The 15,916-nt window shown below is 30.2% G+C and overlaps 2 protein-coding genes and 1 long non-coding RNA gene across 5 annotated transcripts; 2 read left to right on the plus strand and 1 right to left on the minus strand.

The window, feature by feature from the left end:
• Window positions 1–1,021: 1,021 nt before the first annotated feature.
• Window positions 1,022–2,178, plus strand: LOC142646389 (uncharacterized). The gene is made up of 3 exons (XR_012847344.1): window positions 1,022–1,367; window positions 1,450–1,707; window positions 1,770–2,178. It is a non-coding gene; the product is annotated as an uncharacterized LOC142646389 (long non-coding RNA).
• On the minus strand, window positions 2,000–3,266 carry LOC113797436 (uncharacterized). Its single transcript, XM_027347813.2, has 2 exons — window positions 3,142–3,266; window positions 2,000–3,073 (listed from the first exon to the last, which is right to left on the minus strand). The coding sequence occupies exons 1-2, from the start codon at window positions 3,151–3,153 to the stop codon at window positions 2,291–2,293; spliced, it is 795 nt and encodes a 264-aa protein (XP_027203614.2). The 5' UTR covers window positions 3,154–3,266; the 3' UTR covers window positions 2,000–2,290.
• A 6,805-nt stretch (window positions 3,267–10,071) lies between these two features.
• Window positions 10,072–15,559, plus strand: stnB (stoned B). 3 transcript variants are annotated; one of them, XM_075825164.1, is made up of 9 exons: window positions 10,072–10,300; window positions 10,358–11,044; window positions 11,109–11,264; window positions 11,364–11,440; window positions 11,498–12,179; window positions 12,233–13,210; window positions 13,279–13,745; window positions 13,800–13,935; window positions 14,008–15,559. In XM_075825164.1, the coding sequence occupies exons 1-9, from the start codon at window positions 10,222–10,224 to the stop codon at window positions 14,370–14,372; spliced, it is 3,627 nt and encodes a 1,208-aa protein (XP_075681279.1). In that variant the 5' UTR covers window positions 10,072–10,221; the 3' UTR covers window positions 14,373–15,559. The 3 variants fall into 3 exon arrangements, with proteins under 3 accessions (XP_075681279.1, XP_075681280.1, XP_027203635.2); XM_075825165.1 differs by having other exon boundaries at window positions 11,367–11,440; XM_027347834.2 differs by having other exon boundaries at window positions 11,109–11,440.
• The last annotated feature ends 357 nt before the right edge of the window (window positions 15,560–15,916 follow it).

The raw sequence follows: 15,916 nt of genomic DNA on the forward strand, positions 1-15,916 counted from the left end.
ATGATCATCTCTAAATGATCATCGAAAACAATTTCACATTTTTGCCGTTTTTTTTTGTTTGTTTCTCGCAAACGTTGATGATATTTAACGGGTGAAACAAAATCTATTAGAATGTCCAATTCATTTCGGTTGTTTTGATGATCATTTCAATTTTAAATTTCATCAACAGTAATAAAACATTGAACAGGACATTGAGCAAAAACAATAATTGTTTTTTTCCCTTATTACAACACCCCCTAAACAAACAAATTTTATTTTTTTTTACAAATCAATCAATCAATTAATTATCAATTATTAGTTGAACAATCGAACAATGAATTTTCCTTTTATTTTTACTTTTTAATTTGATGATTATATTATAACACAATAAAAATGATTGATCAGTGGACAAATAATTTTCAATGTTGTCTTTGGTCATTATAATGAAAATTGAAATTCAATAATGTTTTTTTTTTTCATTTGCTCATCATCGTTTTTTTTCACTCAAATTTTTCGTTGTTGTTTACAGTTACTGAGATACTGAATAATGAATTTCTTTAAATTAATAATAATAATAATAAAGGAAAACATGAATGCCACATTGCTAAACACGTATTCTTATCATCATCATCATCAACAACAACAACATCATCAATATCAAAGTTTCGTCTCTATTCTACAAAGGTGGTGGTAACCATAATCATCAGTATTATTTAAACCGAAAATAAAAATTCGTGATAGCCCACCATAACAAATGGATAGTAGTTTATTTTTTTTTCATTAGCAAACATTAAAAAACGAAGACGACAGGACGAATAGTTAGAAATGGTGTTTTTTTTCTTTCTTTTTTTTCAAATTGAAAAAAATCCAAGGATAGCGGATTGAATATTCGTTATTGGAATGAAAGGTGTTTTTAGATGAATGAATGAAAAAGCATCTTTTACAACAAAAAAAAAAAAGAAAAAGAAAAGAAAAAAGAAAGATTGTGATTGAATGAAAGAAAAACATGTATTCGCATACATTATTTATTTTTATTTTTTTACATTTGATGATGCGTATATATATGTATTTGATCACACCACTTTGGTCAATTTTGTTATTTTGTTTTTCGATGTTGTTGTTTGCGTTTCAAATCGAATCAATCAATCAATAATGCACTTTGTATCTTTATATTATTACATGAATTTGATTTATTAGATCGATCAAATGGAAATAATTTCAGTAATTCATTTTCATGTTACTTTGGTTGAATCCATGTCTATACAACAAGAATTCGTCAAATCTTTTCCAATCCTGTGTTTTTTTTAATGTAAATAAAGATCCATTGATTAATTATCATTTTAATGATGATAATTATAAGGATGGAAAACTGTTCAATTAATCTTTGAGTAAGAATAATTATAATTTTTTTTTGTAAAAAAATGTCAAATTTTCAATGATAAATATAATTTTCACTGTCAAATAAAACAGGTAGACCATCATCAACTAAAATAATTTCTAATGAATTGTTTCATACTGCATGGTATTTTACAATTTCACTAGCAAGCAAGCATGGTTAAGGATTTTGAACTTTTTTTTACGAATAGAAAATTTTTTTTCTTCAAAATTTATTCATTTAAATCTTGATTGAAATATCCGATGTGAAAATCGTTTTTAACGTATGCAGGTAATGATGGTCATCATCATCAAACAATGTCAATAATAATTTGTTAAGTTACCTTGAAAGAAGTGAGTTTTTTTTAATTCGATGGAAATACATGATTTCAAGATGATTTTTTTTTTGTTGAAAGAAATATAGTCAACATTGGAATAACTTTATAATGCAAGATTAAAAATCAAGTGACCCATAAACCATGATTATGATATGATCCATATTAGTAAAATTTAAATGTTAATACATTTACTTCTCGCTACGGAAGTGTTTTCTTTTCCAAACAAATCTCATTCATCTTTTTAATCATCAATTACACATGGATTTGCATTGATTATTTACTATATAGTCGAACAGAAAACGCTTAGATAAAGGTAAATTTTTTCTTGTTTTATTACAAATTAAAATGTCAAATGACAATATGAATATCATTATTATTTTTTTACATGATATATTTTAATAATGAAATGGATAATGTAATGTTTACATACGAATTTATGAATTGAATGTTAAATAATTGATGAAATCATCATGCATGATTTAGCGATGATATTTTCGGTGTTAATGGTATTCGGGTTTCACACTATCTAGTCTATTTTGAGGTTTGGGATGGTTTCCGGTGTTATTTTGGAAAAATAAATAAATTTAAGGCAGTTTTTCTTAGTAACCACCGCGTCGGCCACCGCCATAACCTCCTCCTCCACCACCACCACCACCGTATGGACCACTGTAGCTGACACTGCCACCGCCGCCACCACCACCGCATCCCATACCTCCACAACCACCACCCATACCACCACCCATGCCGCCACCCATTCCACCACCCATGCCGCCGCCCATACCACCTCCCATACCACCACCACCGCCACCGCCGGCACCACCACCAGCTCCATCATCACGAGAAATCAAAGTTTGAACATTTTCTTGGACTGGTTGAATTTCTTGTCGAATAATTCTCATTGGACTGATGATTTCTCGAACTTCTTGGATGATTGGTTTATTAACGGTTTGAACCAATCGATGTGGGGCATCTTGCGATGTGTTTTCAGAGAATGAACCACCACTTGATTGATGTTGTTGTTGAACGTACACTGGACCGGATGAGGATCGGAAAACGAAATTGACTGGAGCACTTGTGCCATCAACATAGACATTGGTTGGTTTATTGTAGTTACGGCTGGAAACTGGTCGGAAATTGACATTGTGATTACTGTAAACGGCCAATGATGCTGATTGGCCACCACCTCCATAACCGCCACCACCACCTCCATAACCGCCACCGCCGCCTCCCATACCGTATCTACCACCACCACCTCCATAACCTCCACCGCCACCGCGGCCACCTCCATAACCGCCACCGCCGCCTCCCATACCGTATCCACCACCACCACCGCCACCATAGGCGTTAACGGCAACAGCCATTAAAGTGACTACTATACAGACCTGTAAAACATGGAAAAAATGAAATGTTTTAAGAAAAATATTCAAATAAAAATTCAAATAAAATTTACTTTTTTATACATATTTTATGTGGTTATTTTTTTGGATCAAACAAAACTGAAGAACTCCAATGAATGATTGAATTTTGATCGAGCCGAATGTCTTATTTATATATCCGATCAGCAAATGCAATGAAAAACATTATTTTGTGATAAATACATCACATTTCCTATAAAGAATTAAGATGAAAAAAATAACGTTGTTGATTGAACGATATGACGATAATCAAAATCATCTTTGAAGAGGAAAGTGAAAAAAAAAGAAAAATTAATGAGAAAAATAAAATCGAAATGAAAAATAAAAGCAAATGATATAACACGATAACACGCCTCGATCCAAATCATGATCCAGAAGCATTAATGAAAGATTGAAAGCAAACTCTTGTGACATTTGATGACCATTTATTTTGTTATAGTTTCATCATCATCATCATAATTATCACCTGATCTGATTATAAAAAAAATTATAATAGGTCATCGTTATGTAAAAAAAATTATCCATATTGGATCAATGTCGTTGTCGATTGATCTCACTGGATCAGACGATCATAATCAACAAAAAAAAGTGTACTCTCGACATTTTCATCTGCATTGATTTAATGAATTATCGAATGAAACAAAAATTTAGATTAGATTAGTGGATGTAAATTTTGTGAAAAAAAATTTTGTTAAAAGTTTTCGCATAAAAAAATATATATAATTTACAATCAGTGTGAAAAGATTTTTCGAAAACGATAAGATTGTCATTTATTAGACTATCATGATGATCCAAATTCGAATGTACTGGAACAAATTTTTGTTTTCAAAAAATTAATGAATTTTTTGGAAAAATTTGATTCAAAACCAAATAAAGTCATTCAATTGTTGAATGATTGATTAATTTTATTTTCTACTTAATGAAACATTTTGCAATTTTTTTTTGAAAATGATATATTTGATTCATTTGTTTTCAAATATGATGATGCGAGATGAACGAAAGAAAAAAAAATTCAAAATCTAATTTGAGAAATCATATTGAAAGGTCATTTGGCAAATTATTAGTGGTTTTTTCTCTGTAAAATGAAATTTTTTCCGATTTACGATATGATTTCCTTATTGAATTCGAAGGTTAATCAGAAATTTTTATATTTTTGCTGCTGTTGTTTTTGTTGTTAATCATAACATTTAGATCGGGATTCATGCATGGAACAGAAAATTTGTAAATTTTTTTCATCTTCTACATAAAATGTTGATCTAATTGTTATTTTTTCACTCGATTATCGTTAACTCATAATGAAGAAGATGATTTTATCGATAATAACTAACCTCGATCAAAAGTCATGAATGTTTGCTGTGTTTTTAGCTGTACAAAAAGCACAAAAAATCTTCAATTTTTTCTAATAGTAAAAAGTTTGTTTTTTTTCATTTTATCTATGCACATTTCCTTTTCGTTTCAATAATGTTAACATGGATTGAATCATAATGATAAATGTTCGAGAAAATTTCTCCTGACATCATTGACATTCTTTTAAATATAATCATCATCATCATGAAGTATATCCTTTCCCTTGACATTCGCCATTTTATCGAATGATCATTTTGATTCAATGATTTATCGATCAAACTAATATTTGTTCGGGAAAAATTTGATTGAATTCCTCTTGGGCTGAATTTAAGATTAAATTTTCGATATTTAGAAATAATTTGCGAAAATCCTGAGAAAACATTGTGAAATTTTTCGTTTTGAATTTTTTATTTAAATAATTTTGAAATTTGTTTATTTCAAAAAAAATCGATCCAATTATTTTCCTGTTATTGTTCAATATTTTATGAAATTTTAATTTCGTTTTGAAATTAACGTTGTAATCAAGATCAGGATCATTAGATGTGACACCTTTGTTGAATTCAATACAATTTAATTCAAAAACCACGATTTATCCAATGATGGCAATATAGACGACATCCTTGGCCGCATCTAATATTTAGTTACTAATAAACACACCACAAAGATCGTGTTGCTTCATTGAATTTTTATTCAGATTAGGAAATTGAATTCATTAAAATTTTACCATCATACTTTAAAATTTTGAAACATTTTTATTTCTTTCATTAAAATTTTCTCTTTTATTAAAATGTTTATGCTAATTAAATGATTCAACAACCGGATTTCTTAATGATAATTATTTTATTAATAAATAACGATTATTATTATTCGAAAATTTAATTTAAAAGAAAACACCAAGATAACGAATCATGAAATGATCCATAACAATTTTCAAGAATCCAGAGAAAACAACCGGTTAACTTATTTACATTTACATTAAAAATGCTTGTCACATTCGATTTATTTGTTATGATAGATAAATGAATATCCTACAACAACAACGATGGCGTAGTTATTGATAATGTAGCAGCAATTTTTGCAACAAAAAAAAGATTTACATCAAGATAGCAGACGATTATTGGTTGTTTTTTATTTTATTTTGAATTTAGTTTTATTGTCCTTGGTCCTTCGTCCGATTACATCATCAAATTTTTTTTTCAAAATGAAATGAAATTCTAACATAGTTGATTATTCATTTGATATCTTTTTTGTTTGTTTGAACCAGAAAAAAAATGTTTCTAAGTTTTATTTTTATTATTGGTTTTCTTTTGGCTTGATTTGTCGCTATATAGTGTCTTAGAGATTTGAAAAAAATTATGTTGTCCAAATAATTGATGTGCAAAATTGAAAACAATTTGCTAACAAAACAATAACCGAAAAGTTTTCGGTTTAAAACTTTAATTCTATATAAAATGAATGAAGTTTTTGTATTTGCGTGTGTGTGTTCGTGAGTGTAATATATCATCAATAATTTAATTGTCAATAAAGATACATTTCTCAAACGGAATTTAATGATTACCAAAAACTGAATAATAATGAAATAAAAAAAAACACTGTAGACTTGAAATTAATTAGAAAGTTGGGTACTTTTCCGTTAGCCGGGCGCATTTTTGTATACATTATATAAATATTTTATATATATAAAATATATATTGAAAAAATGTTTGTGTAAAGTGTGAATGCAAATGTGTTAGCGAGTGGCGTGCACACTTTTCTCTCAGTGATATTTAAAACAAAACAATAATTCGAATGTTCGATTGAATGCTATTTAGAATACTTTCATTTTGATATTTGCATGATAAATTTTAAAAACATCCATGATAATAGTACCTGATTAAAGACTCTAAACAAAGAATAGAGCAAATGAACATTGTTTGGTTTTTAATTAATCAAACTTAATCTAGGCAGGTTAGGTTAGGTTAGGTTATAACTGTTAGGTTTTCCGGGTAGGAAAACCTAACTGTTTTGCAAAACTAAACTTGAAATGGATCACCTGTAGATTAAGAACACCAAAACCGTTTTGGGTTCCTATATGAGGTTTTTTATGAGTTCTTATGGGATAGAATAATAATAATTTTATTTGAAAGAAAGTGCTTCATCCAACGGGATGTTTGCACCATTCTGAAAATACAAATAAAGTAAATGAAAATACAAATAAAATAAATGTAAAGAAAGTGTTATTTAGAAATATTTACAGATGAAGAAGGATGTGTTTGCAAATGTTATTGAATTTGATTGTTTTTTGTGATGATATGTACAAGTGTGGTGTATGATAAGGTGTTATGAAATTGTTACTTGCAGTTAATAAGTGGATAGGGTTTTGGATATAGTTGCATGTATTTATGAGTTCTTAATCTGCATTATCTTTAATCAAGGAAAAATTCTAACGAAATTCATCATATATTAGATTATCAAATATTTCTAAATTCAATCATAAATTTTGATTCATAAATTTTCATGCGAATTGCTAGAAAAAAAATTTAACGTTTCACCACACGATTATAAATGAAGACATCATCATATATGAAAACTCTTTGCATTGATATTGGATATTTTTTAAATCAAATATTTCTATTAGCAGTTAGGTTTTCCTACCCGGAAAACCTAACTGTCAAAGCCTAACCTAACCTAACCTGCCTAAATTAAGTTTGATTAATTAAAAACCAAAGAATGTACATTTGCTCTATCCTTTGTTTATGTATGTAGTTATCATTGAGTTGTGCAAGTTTTTGATTCCTAATCTAATATTCCCAATTGAAATTAATCGAAATGATAAAAATCTACTTTTATTTTAAATAAACAAATGTTTTTACTGAAAAATCCATAACTGAATGTTTCATTTGCACTAACATTTCGAAGTGTTCGAAACAACACTTCGAAATGTTCATTTGCCTGTGTTGCACATAATACCATATTTATATAACTGTATATCAAAATATATAAGTTTATACATTTATACAAAAATGCGCCCGGCTAACGGAAAAGTACCGAAAGTTGTTTTCTTTTTATGCAAACAAATCGATTTCATTGATTGATTGATTGAATCTTGTTTTTTCGTAGCTTTTCATTACTGTTGTAGACATCTTAAAATAGTGTTCAAAATGGAATTTTTGGCTAATTCATTACATGCTAATCCATGAAATTCAAATAATAATTGAATTCATAATTATAGTGTTTAAATATTCATTTATGAATGATAAGATTTAATTAAAATAATTTTTTTCATGTAAATAATAATAAGAATAATAAATTATCCTAATTGAAATAGAAAACATGTAAATGATTATAATTGAAAAATGAATCTAAATGGCCATACAGAATCCAGATCATTATTATTATTATGAATCACCTGGTCGAATTGTGAATTTTTTTGGGCAAAAAAATATCTATATATCAAACAAGATTGTGGGGAAATATGAAACAAAAAATCAAAATCACAAGAGAGTAGAAAATTTATGAAATTAAATATTTTTGATATATATAGTTTTTTTCCATCTTGTTTATATCGAATGACGTCAAATAACCAATGTTTGTTGCAATTCAGTACGATTATCAACATATTTGAGTTGATTCCTGTATGCATGTATGTATGGAATTCTATGGATATGTAAGCAGTGGCAAACATTGATAAAAACCAAAAGGAAAATTCAAAGAATCAGGAAAAAAATGTTGAAATAATGTTGCGCCCATAATGAATCAATTGTATAGAATTATGTTTGGTCTGTATAACAGATAAAAGAGAGAATCAAACTAAACCGGTAGCAATATTCTTTTAACAAAAAATGAATGACATTCTCAAAAACATGGCTATATAGAATCGTTGTGAATTTAGAGATATTTAATAAAAAACAATAAAATTTGGATCATTTCTGTAACGATCTACTTTACAACTACTACTACGACGAATCTTCCATGATTCTGGAACATAGTTTTTTTTCTTGAAGAACTGTATTAACCACTACGTGAAGAAAAAACAACGGCAACATCGTCATCAACGATTAACTAACAAATAAACGAAAAAGAAAAAAATAAGGAGCATCAACAATGTTCATCACTGTTATCCTGTTATTTTTTTTATCTCTGTATCGATTAATTTTATCCCAATTGAGTGAATGAATTTCGATTTCAGTGATCTATTTATCAATAGTTTTGTATGTGTGAAAAAAGGTCTTTTTTTTTTGTTTTCTAATTTTAAAAAGTGGATTATCCGCATGAACAACAACTTTTTTTGTTCATTAGTTATTAACAAAATTACATTTGACATTCGAAACTTTTTTTCAATATTCCAATTTGGCATTTATTATTTCAATCTGAATTTAATGTTTTCCGTCTTTTGTCATTCAAAAAAATCGTTTATTTCGGCTTATTCGAAAAGTGTAATAATAATAATAATAATTTTATTAAATAACACACTGCCAACAAGATGGCATTTGTGTTTACTTGAAAAAAAGAAAAGAGAAAAAAATTATAATTTCATATTAATATACTGTTTACAAATATAATTGAAAAGTAAAAAATATTCAAAAAGTGTAATCAATTGAAATTAATATAATCAAATTGAATTGAAAAAACATTCAGCCAATTGTACGAATTTTAAGTTTTTTTTCCGTGTGCTGAATTTATTTATCGAAATATTTTCATTCATTATCTTTGTAGATCAATAGGAATGAATAATTACGATATCGTTTTAGTAGCGAATATAGATTGTCGTTTTGTTGAGATATGAACTATCTGAAGAAAAAAATCAATAAAGTCGTTGGGAATACCAAACGTAAAAATGATGATGATGATGATTTCGATAATTATGTGCCTGGAATACCACCACATCCATCGACATTAGCATCCGACAATAACGATCAATCGATTAAATTTGATTCAACAAATACAAATTTTGCCAACTTTGATTCAATTAATATAACGGGTGAACCATTTCCATTACCGGAATCAGAACAACAATCTATACCACAATTATCTCTTGAAGAATTAAAAGCTAAAGAAGAAGAATATAGAAAAGAGGAAAGGGAAAAACTTCGTGAAAAAGAGGAAAGTAAAAAAGATTGTGAAGAGTGGAAATTTTTTCTTTCATTAACGGCAAAAGCAGATGCTGTAACATCTAAAACACAAACAGTATTGGAAAAATTACAAACCGAATCTGCTGTGAAAGAAATCAGCAAATTCGAAGATCCAACCTTTTCCGATCAATTCGACGAAACAGCACCGAAAACTTCTGGAGCTTGGGCAGCTTTTGACGAAACAGCCGATTATAATCCATCTGATCCGATATTCAAATATCCTAAAACAGGTATGTGAATGTTTGCAATCGGTGTAAATAATTAATTGGATTATTGTGTTCTTGTATTTTTATAAGCAGAAGAGACAACTGAACAACAGAGCACTGACAAAGTTCAGCCATTAATTGACGAAGGAACTAAAAAAATTGCCCGTGAATTAATTGAGGATTTTGGATTCACAAATTTAGCACCGGGAATACCATTAGTAGACACAGGAAAAGAATCTTCATTATTAGATATTGAAGAACCATCGATTGATCCGTTCGATACGTCATTTATTGACGTCGAAGCAATTAGAAGTGGTGAATCAATTCTGAAACCAACATTAATTAAAGATATTGATGTCAATGAAATTGATCCATTTGATACTAGTTATATTGAATCAACTATTCAAAAAGATTTGATTATCAAAGATTAAAACACTAAATCAATATCAAAATGTCCAATCCATTTTTAGCCGACCTTGAGGAAAGTTATACGCCATACTCTGCGTCCGGCACACAAACACCATATTCAGGTTATTTTCGATTTTAAACATTTCTTATTGATAATAATTATTTTTTTTGCGAAATAGTTGGAGCCAGAACACCAAAAAGACGTAACTCGACCAATCCATTCGAAATCCTGTCACCAGAGAATGAAAATACAACAATATTTGACAACAATGATGAAACATCAAATACAGCGCAAAATTTTGCCAGTGCCATTGCCGACATGTCAGCCGATTTCTTCCAAAGTATTAATAAAACATCGACAAAGTTCGATGAAGATGTTTTCACTGAAGATGAACAAAACAAAATCAACAGTAAAGTGATTAATGATAATGAGGAACCTGTAAATAAAACAACTACAGTCAAAACAATAACCAATTTTGATACAAATAATGGCACCGTATTTGATCCATTTCAAACAATCAATGATGATGATCCCAATTTCTCTTCCAAAAGGTCTTCAATCGAACAAAATCAACAACGAGAATCTTCATCGACAAATGACGATGAAAAAATTCCGAAAATAGCTTCATCAAAAGCCAAAGAATTATTTCATTCATCAATGAATGAAATCGAATTATTAGCGTCAGCCAATCGTGAAGTTCAATCATCATTAACTAATGCTGATGATTCACCGATAAGCCCAACAGATCTATTGGCGGCGCCTTTGAAAATCGAACCATATTCATCCGATCTATCCGACCTTTCTGATATATCACCAAGTAATATTGTTGCGAATGACATTCGCAGTGCCTTTGATGCCTATCCGGGTAAGTTAAAAACAAAATAAACAATAATGATGCAATATCAATGTATGTTCTCTGTAATTGATAGGGATCGATGATAAAATAGAAAAAGACGAAGAACATGGAAAGTTTCAGCCGATAACATCATCTGAGATTTTATTGCGTAGAGTTTCAAAGACTGCAGGCAGACATAGCCAAGACGATGATGAAGATGATTATGATGATGTAATCATCAAAAAAACAGGTGAACACTATACAGATGAGCATGCTATACGTAGTTCGTCCCAATTTGATCCATTTACAACTGTTTTTGTTGATTCACCAATCACTTCTTATCTTGAAGAAGGTGACAACGATGATGAAATTGTTCCTGACTCAACAACCGTGGAAGCAGCGACAATAGAATATAAATGCAAAGCGGTAAGTTAGATTAATCTATGCAATAACCTTATTGATTTTGATTTTATCGATTTATAGATAAACCATGCAAAGATCATTGGCCTTGACAATATTATGGACAGAAGTGATAGCCTTGACTTGAATTATGTTGGACAACCAAATGTTAATGCCCAAGGAATCATAAATGATGCTTTCAACGATGAACAAGATAAATCTGAATCCCAGATAGAAAAAACGGATAAAGAAGCAACAGAACGAAAATTATCAGTTGATATTGCTGAAGTAGCAATCGAAAATTTACAGCCTAATTCATTACGTGAATTAGTTGACAACAATATGGATTTTCAAGAACAAACCGCGGATATCGAAGAGTCCATTCATGAATCTAATGATCCATTTGATACAAGTGGCTTTGATTCAAAAGCATTTGAAGCATTTGAATCACGTTTCGAAGCTACGGATAATAAAGAAAAAATTGTCCGTATTGATGATGATCCATTTGCATCACCATATAAAACGGCAAAATCTAATGCTGATCAAGATGGCAGTGGAGGTTTTGATACATTCGAACCATTCGTGCCCAAACAGCCTGAAAATACACCATATAAAGTGGCCAAGAAACCAAAAAAGAAAAAAGATTCTTTCGAAGATTCCGATTCATTCGATGATGATGATGATGATGAACCTGAGGAAAGTTTTCGAATCGTCATTCGGGCTAAAAACAATGATACACAGCGATCGGAAGCAAATTCAAATTTGGGTAAGAACATCTTTGTCATTGAATTTGATTTTTTTATGTCTTAATTTTTGTAGCGCTTCCATTATTACCACCTCCACCGAAATCTCCTAAGCGTTTTGCTCAAAAAGATGCCGAACAAGAGGAAGGAGAAGTATGTGAAGAAGATTTAATATTGACCGGTTATCGTAGTTCATCTGCAATGAAACCAAAAAAGACTGCAAAAAGTTTTATTGATGAAGAGTTCGAACGTTTTTTTGCCAGTTCGGAAAATCGTCAAGGTTCGGAAACTGCCGATACGGCCACAACTGAAGAACCAGAATGGCCAACTGCATTTGGCGAAGCCGCTTCGAAACAACAACGTACAGCTACTGGAACCGATTCACCAGCATCACCACAAACTCCTCTTTATGATGAGGATACATCCCAGCCGCTTGAAGATTATCCACCACCATATCTTGGTGAAGGATGGGAAATGATGTTGAGACATCCGGCTAAGAAAAAATTGACTGCAAATCGTTATTGGAAGAAAATATTTGTCCGTTACATACCTGAAACTTGTGTATTACAATTGTTCAATAAAAAAGGTGATGCTCAACCATTTCAGGAGTTACCCTTACAAGCATCATATTCGTTATCGGAAATTTCTCCTCAACAATATGATCAATATGGGAAAATATTCACTGTCAAAGTACAATACATATTTTATCGTGAGCGTGTCGGCGTTCGGCCCGGACAAATTGCCAAAGTCATGCAAGGTCAGATCCAATCAATGGGTGATTTCGCCAAACTTGGAATGCCCGTCGAACATTCGCCACAAATCAGTGAATTACTTAAACTAGGTTCACTGGAATATAATGATATTAAAGAATTAATAACAGTTGTCGAAGAATCAATGTTCCGCATGACTGTACATCGAGATCGTGCCCTAACTTATCGCACTGAAGAGATTCAATGTTGTGTACAAGATGAATGTTATGTTGAACAGAATAAGATTGGAATCATTGAAAAACAATTGGCTCGTGTTCGGGTATTTTTCCTTGCTTTTTTAAACGGTAAGTCATTGTGATTGATTAATGAATGAAAGTGATCAAGTTTTTTTTCTGCCGACAAATGTATATAGGGATGCCAGTTATCGAAGTTGGAATCAATGATCTAAGAAGACAAGGCAAAGAAGTTGTGGGCCGGCATGATATTTTACCAGTAGTCACTGAAGAATGGATTCGCGTAGAACGACAAGAGTTTCATTCATGTGTACAAGATCAATATTTTGAAACTGAACAGCTAATTCGTTTGATACCACCGGATGCATGTCAATTCGAAATGATGCGATTTCGTATTCGTCCACCGAAAAATCGTGAACTTCCATTACAGGTCAGCGCTTATATGAACATAACACCATCGAAAATGGAGCTCAAATGTGACGTTCTTGTACCCGGGTGTATATCAAGAAAACACGGTCAAATACCATGTGAAGATATTGCCATCCGTTTTCATATACCCGAATGTTGGGTATATTTTTTTAGGGTAGAAAAACATTTCCGCTATGGAGCTGTTCATTCCACTAATAGACGTTCGGGGAAGCTTAAGGTAATAATATATTGAAGAAATCATACTGATGTTAAAATATTATTCAATGAATAGGGATTGGATCGCATTTTAGGTACTGCAACAAATCCTGAACCTCAATTAATTGAAGTGACAGCTGGTCTGGCAAAATATGAGCATGCATATCATTCAATAGTATGGCGTATCCCGAAATTGCCGAAAGACGGACAAGGTAAATCTGAATAATCAATAAGATATAGTTACCATATTAATAATATTAAACTTTAAAAAACCAAACAAATAGGAGCTTATACGCAACAATTAATGTTGGTACGTTTACCATTATCATCGTTTGATCGAATACCGGAAACATTTTATGATTTTGTTCATGTGGAATTCCGGATGCCTTCAACAACTGTTTCACATACAACATTACGATCGATTTCAGTTAATTGTGAAACACCACCCGAAAAATTTGTTCGTTATGTTGCTAAATATGATTATAAAATTGGTTTGAATATAACATATGATGAGAGTAAACCTGAACCAGAATATTTGCAAGTAACAGCATTGAACAATGGATCGATAAAAAACTCTGGTCAAGATGATGAAGAACATAGCAGTGAAGAGGAACGTCCAGATGAACCAGAACAAGATGTTGATATGTAAATGATTCTAGTTGAATGAAAAATGATCTACTTTTATTCTTCAATCATACACTTTTCGTTCATCATCACTAGTTTTAAACGTTTTATTTTTCTATAATAATATTATTTTAAAATCCCGGCGGTTTCACAGCGAAATAACGAAACAATAGGCCCAAATCATTAAATGGATCATTGTGTAACCTTTTCATCATCATCATCATCATCATCATCTTAATAAATTCACACTAATACTCATTAAATACCACAAAGTCAAATGGTAAACTTGAACAAAATATTCACAATTGAACATCTGAACTAATAGATGATGTTTCATATTACGATTAGCTCATTTTATTCATACAGACAAAGATTCATGATTCATGGTTGTTTTACTGTTTGAATATTTTTTTTCTCACTTGAAAATCATTACAAACAAAAAATTTTCAACATTTCCGAATTCAATTCAATTTTCTCACTTTCTCTTACAAAATTCCTTTTCTTCGTTTTTCACACAAACATACACATAAATTTATAGATCTCATTTATGAATACAACGAAAAAAAAAGAGAAATAAGAATTTTAAGGTTATACGAATCGATAATTTTACAGAGAATATTCTACAATAATGTTTTTAAAAACGTTTTTCATGTGTGTGTGTGTGTTTGTGTATGAATATATTGTGTGTGTTTTTTCTGCTGTAGTTTTCCAAAGGAATTTATCTTTATCTTGTTTTTAAATCACAACACACATTGGTTAATAATTCCTGATCATATCTCATTCAAATTGATTATTTAAAAAAAAGTCAATTTGAAAATTTCCTGAATAATTTTACCTCTTTATCTTTATCGAACTGTCTCTTTTTTTGGCTCTCTTTATATATATAAATGTTGTGTTTGTTTCAATCTTGGCAATAAAAAAAAATAATATTTGACACATACACAATATATTCAATTGTTGACATAACATAAGAAAAAAAATCCAATAAATTCTAGCACCTAATATATTGTATAATTCGTGATTTTTTCTCATATTCTCTTTCTCTATCTCTTTATTTCTGGATAGAAAGTATCGTTTTACCCCAATTCCTCTGTATTACTTTTATTCAATTTTTTGTTTTGAAATTTGTGAAAAGATTGAATGAAAAAAAGTTCGATATAATAATGATAAAATTAAAAATTCTAATAAAATTAAAAATTTTAATTCAATCAATTTTGGAATATAAATTTGAATTTAGTTGATTCATTTGAAGTTGATGGTAAAGTTTTTAATATTAAAAACGGTATGGTTAATTCGAAAAATGGAAACACTTCACCGAATAATGCACTTTTAAAAACTAATATTCAGCGTTATTGTCATTTGGAAAAATTTCGAAAGGCAAAAACTGAAGATTGTAAACAGGGAATACCATCAACGTTTGATAATAATGATGGACAAAAACAAGCGAATGACATCAATATTCTATTTAAACTAAAAGCAGCGAATCAAGAGGAACCACAACAACCACCATGGCCAACAATTGAATTAAAGAAAGAGATTCTTACCCGACATCGACCACCAAATAAATTT

Source organism: Dermatophagoides pteronyssinus, unplaced genomic scaffold (genome assembly GCF_027571235.1).
Source record: "Dermatophagoides pteronyssinus isolate colony J.1.1.1.1 unplaced genomic scaffold, Derpt_VIB-CSIC_2022.12 sq0003, whole genome shotgun sequence".
Classification (NCBI taxonomy): domain Eukaryota; kingdom Metazoa; phylum Arthropoda; class Arachnida; order Sarcoptiformes; family Pyroglyphidae; genus Dermatophagoides; species Dermatophagoides pteronyssinus.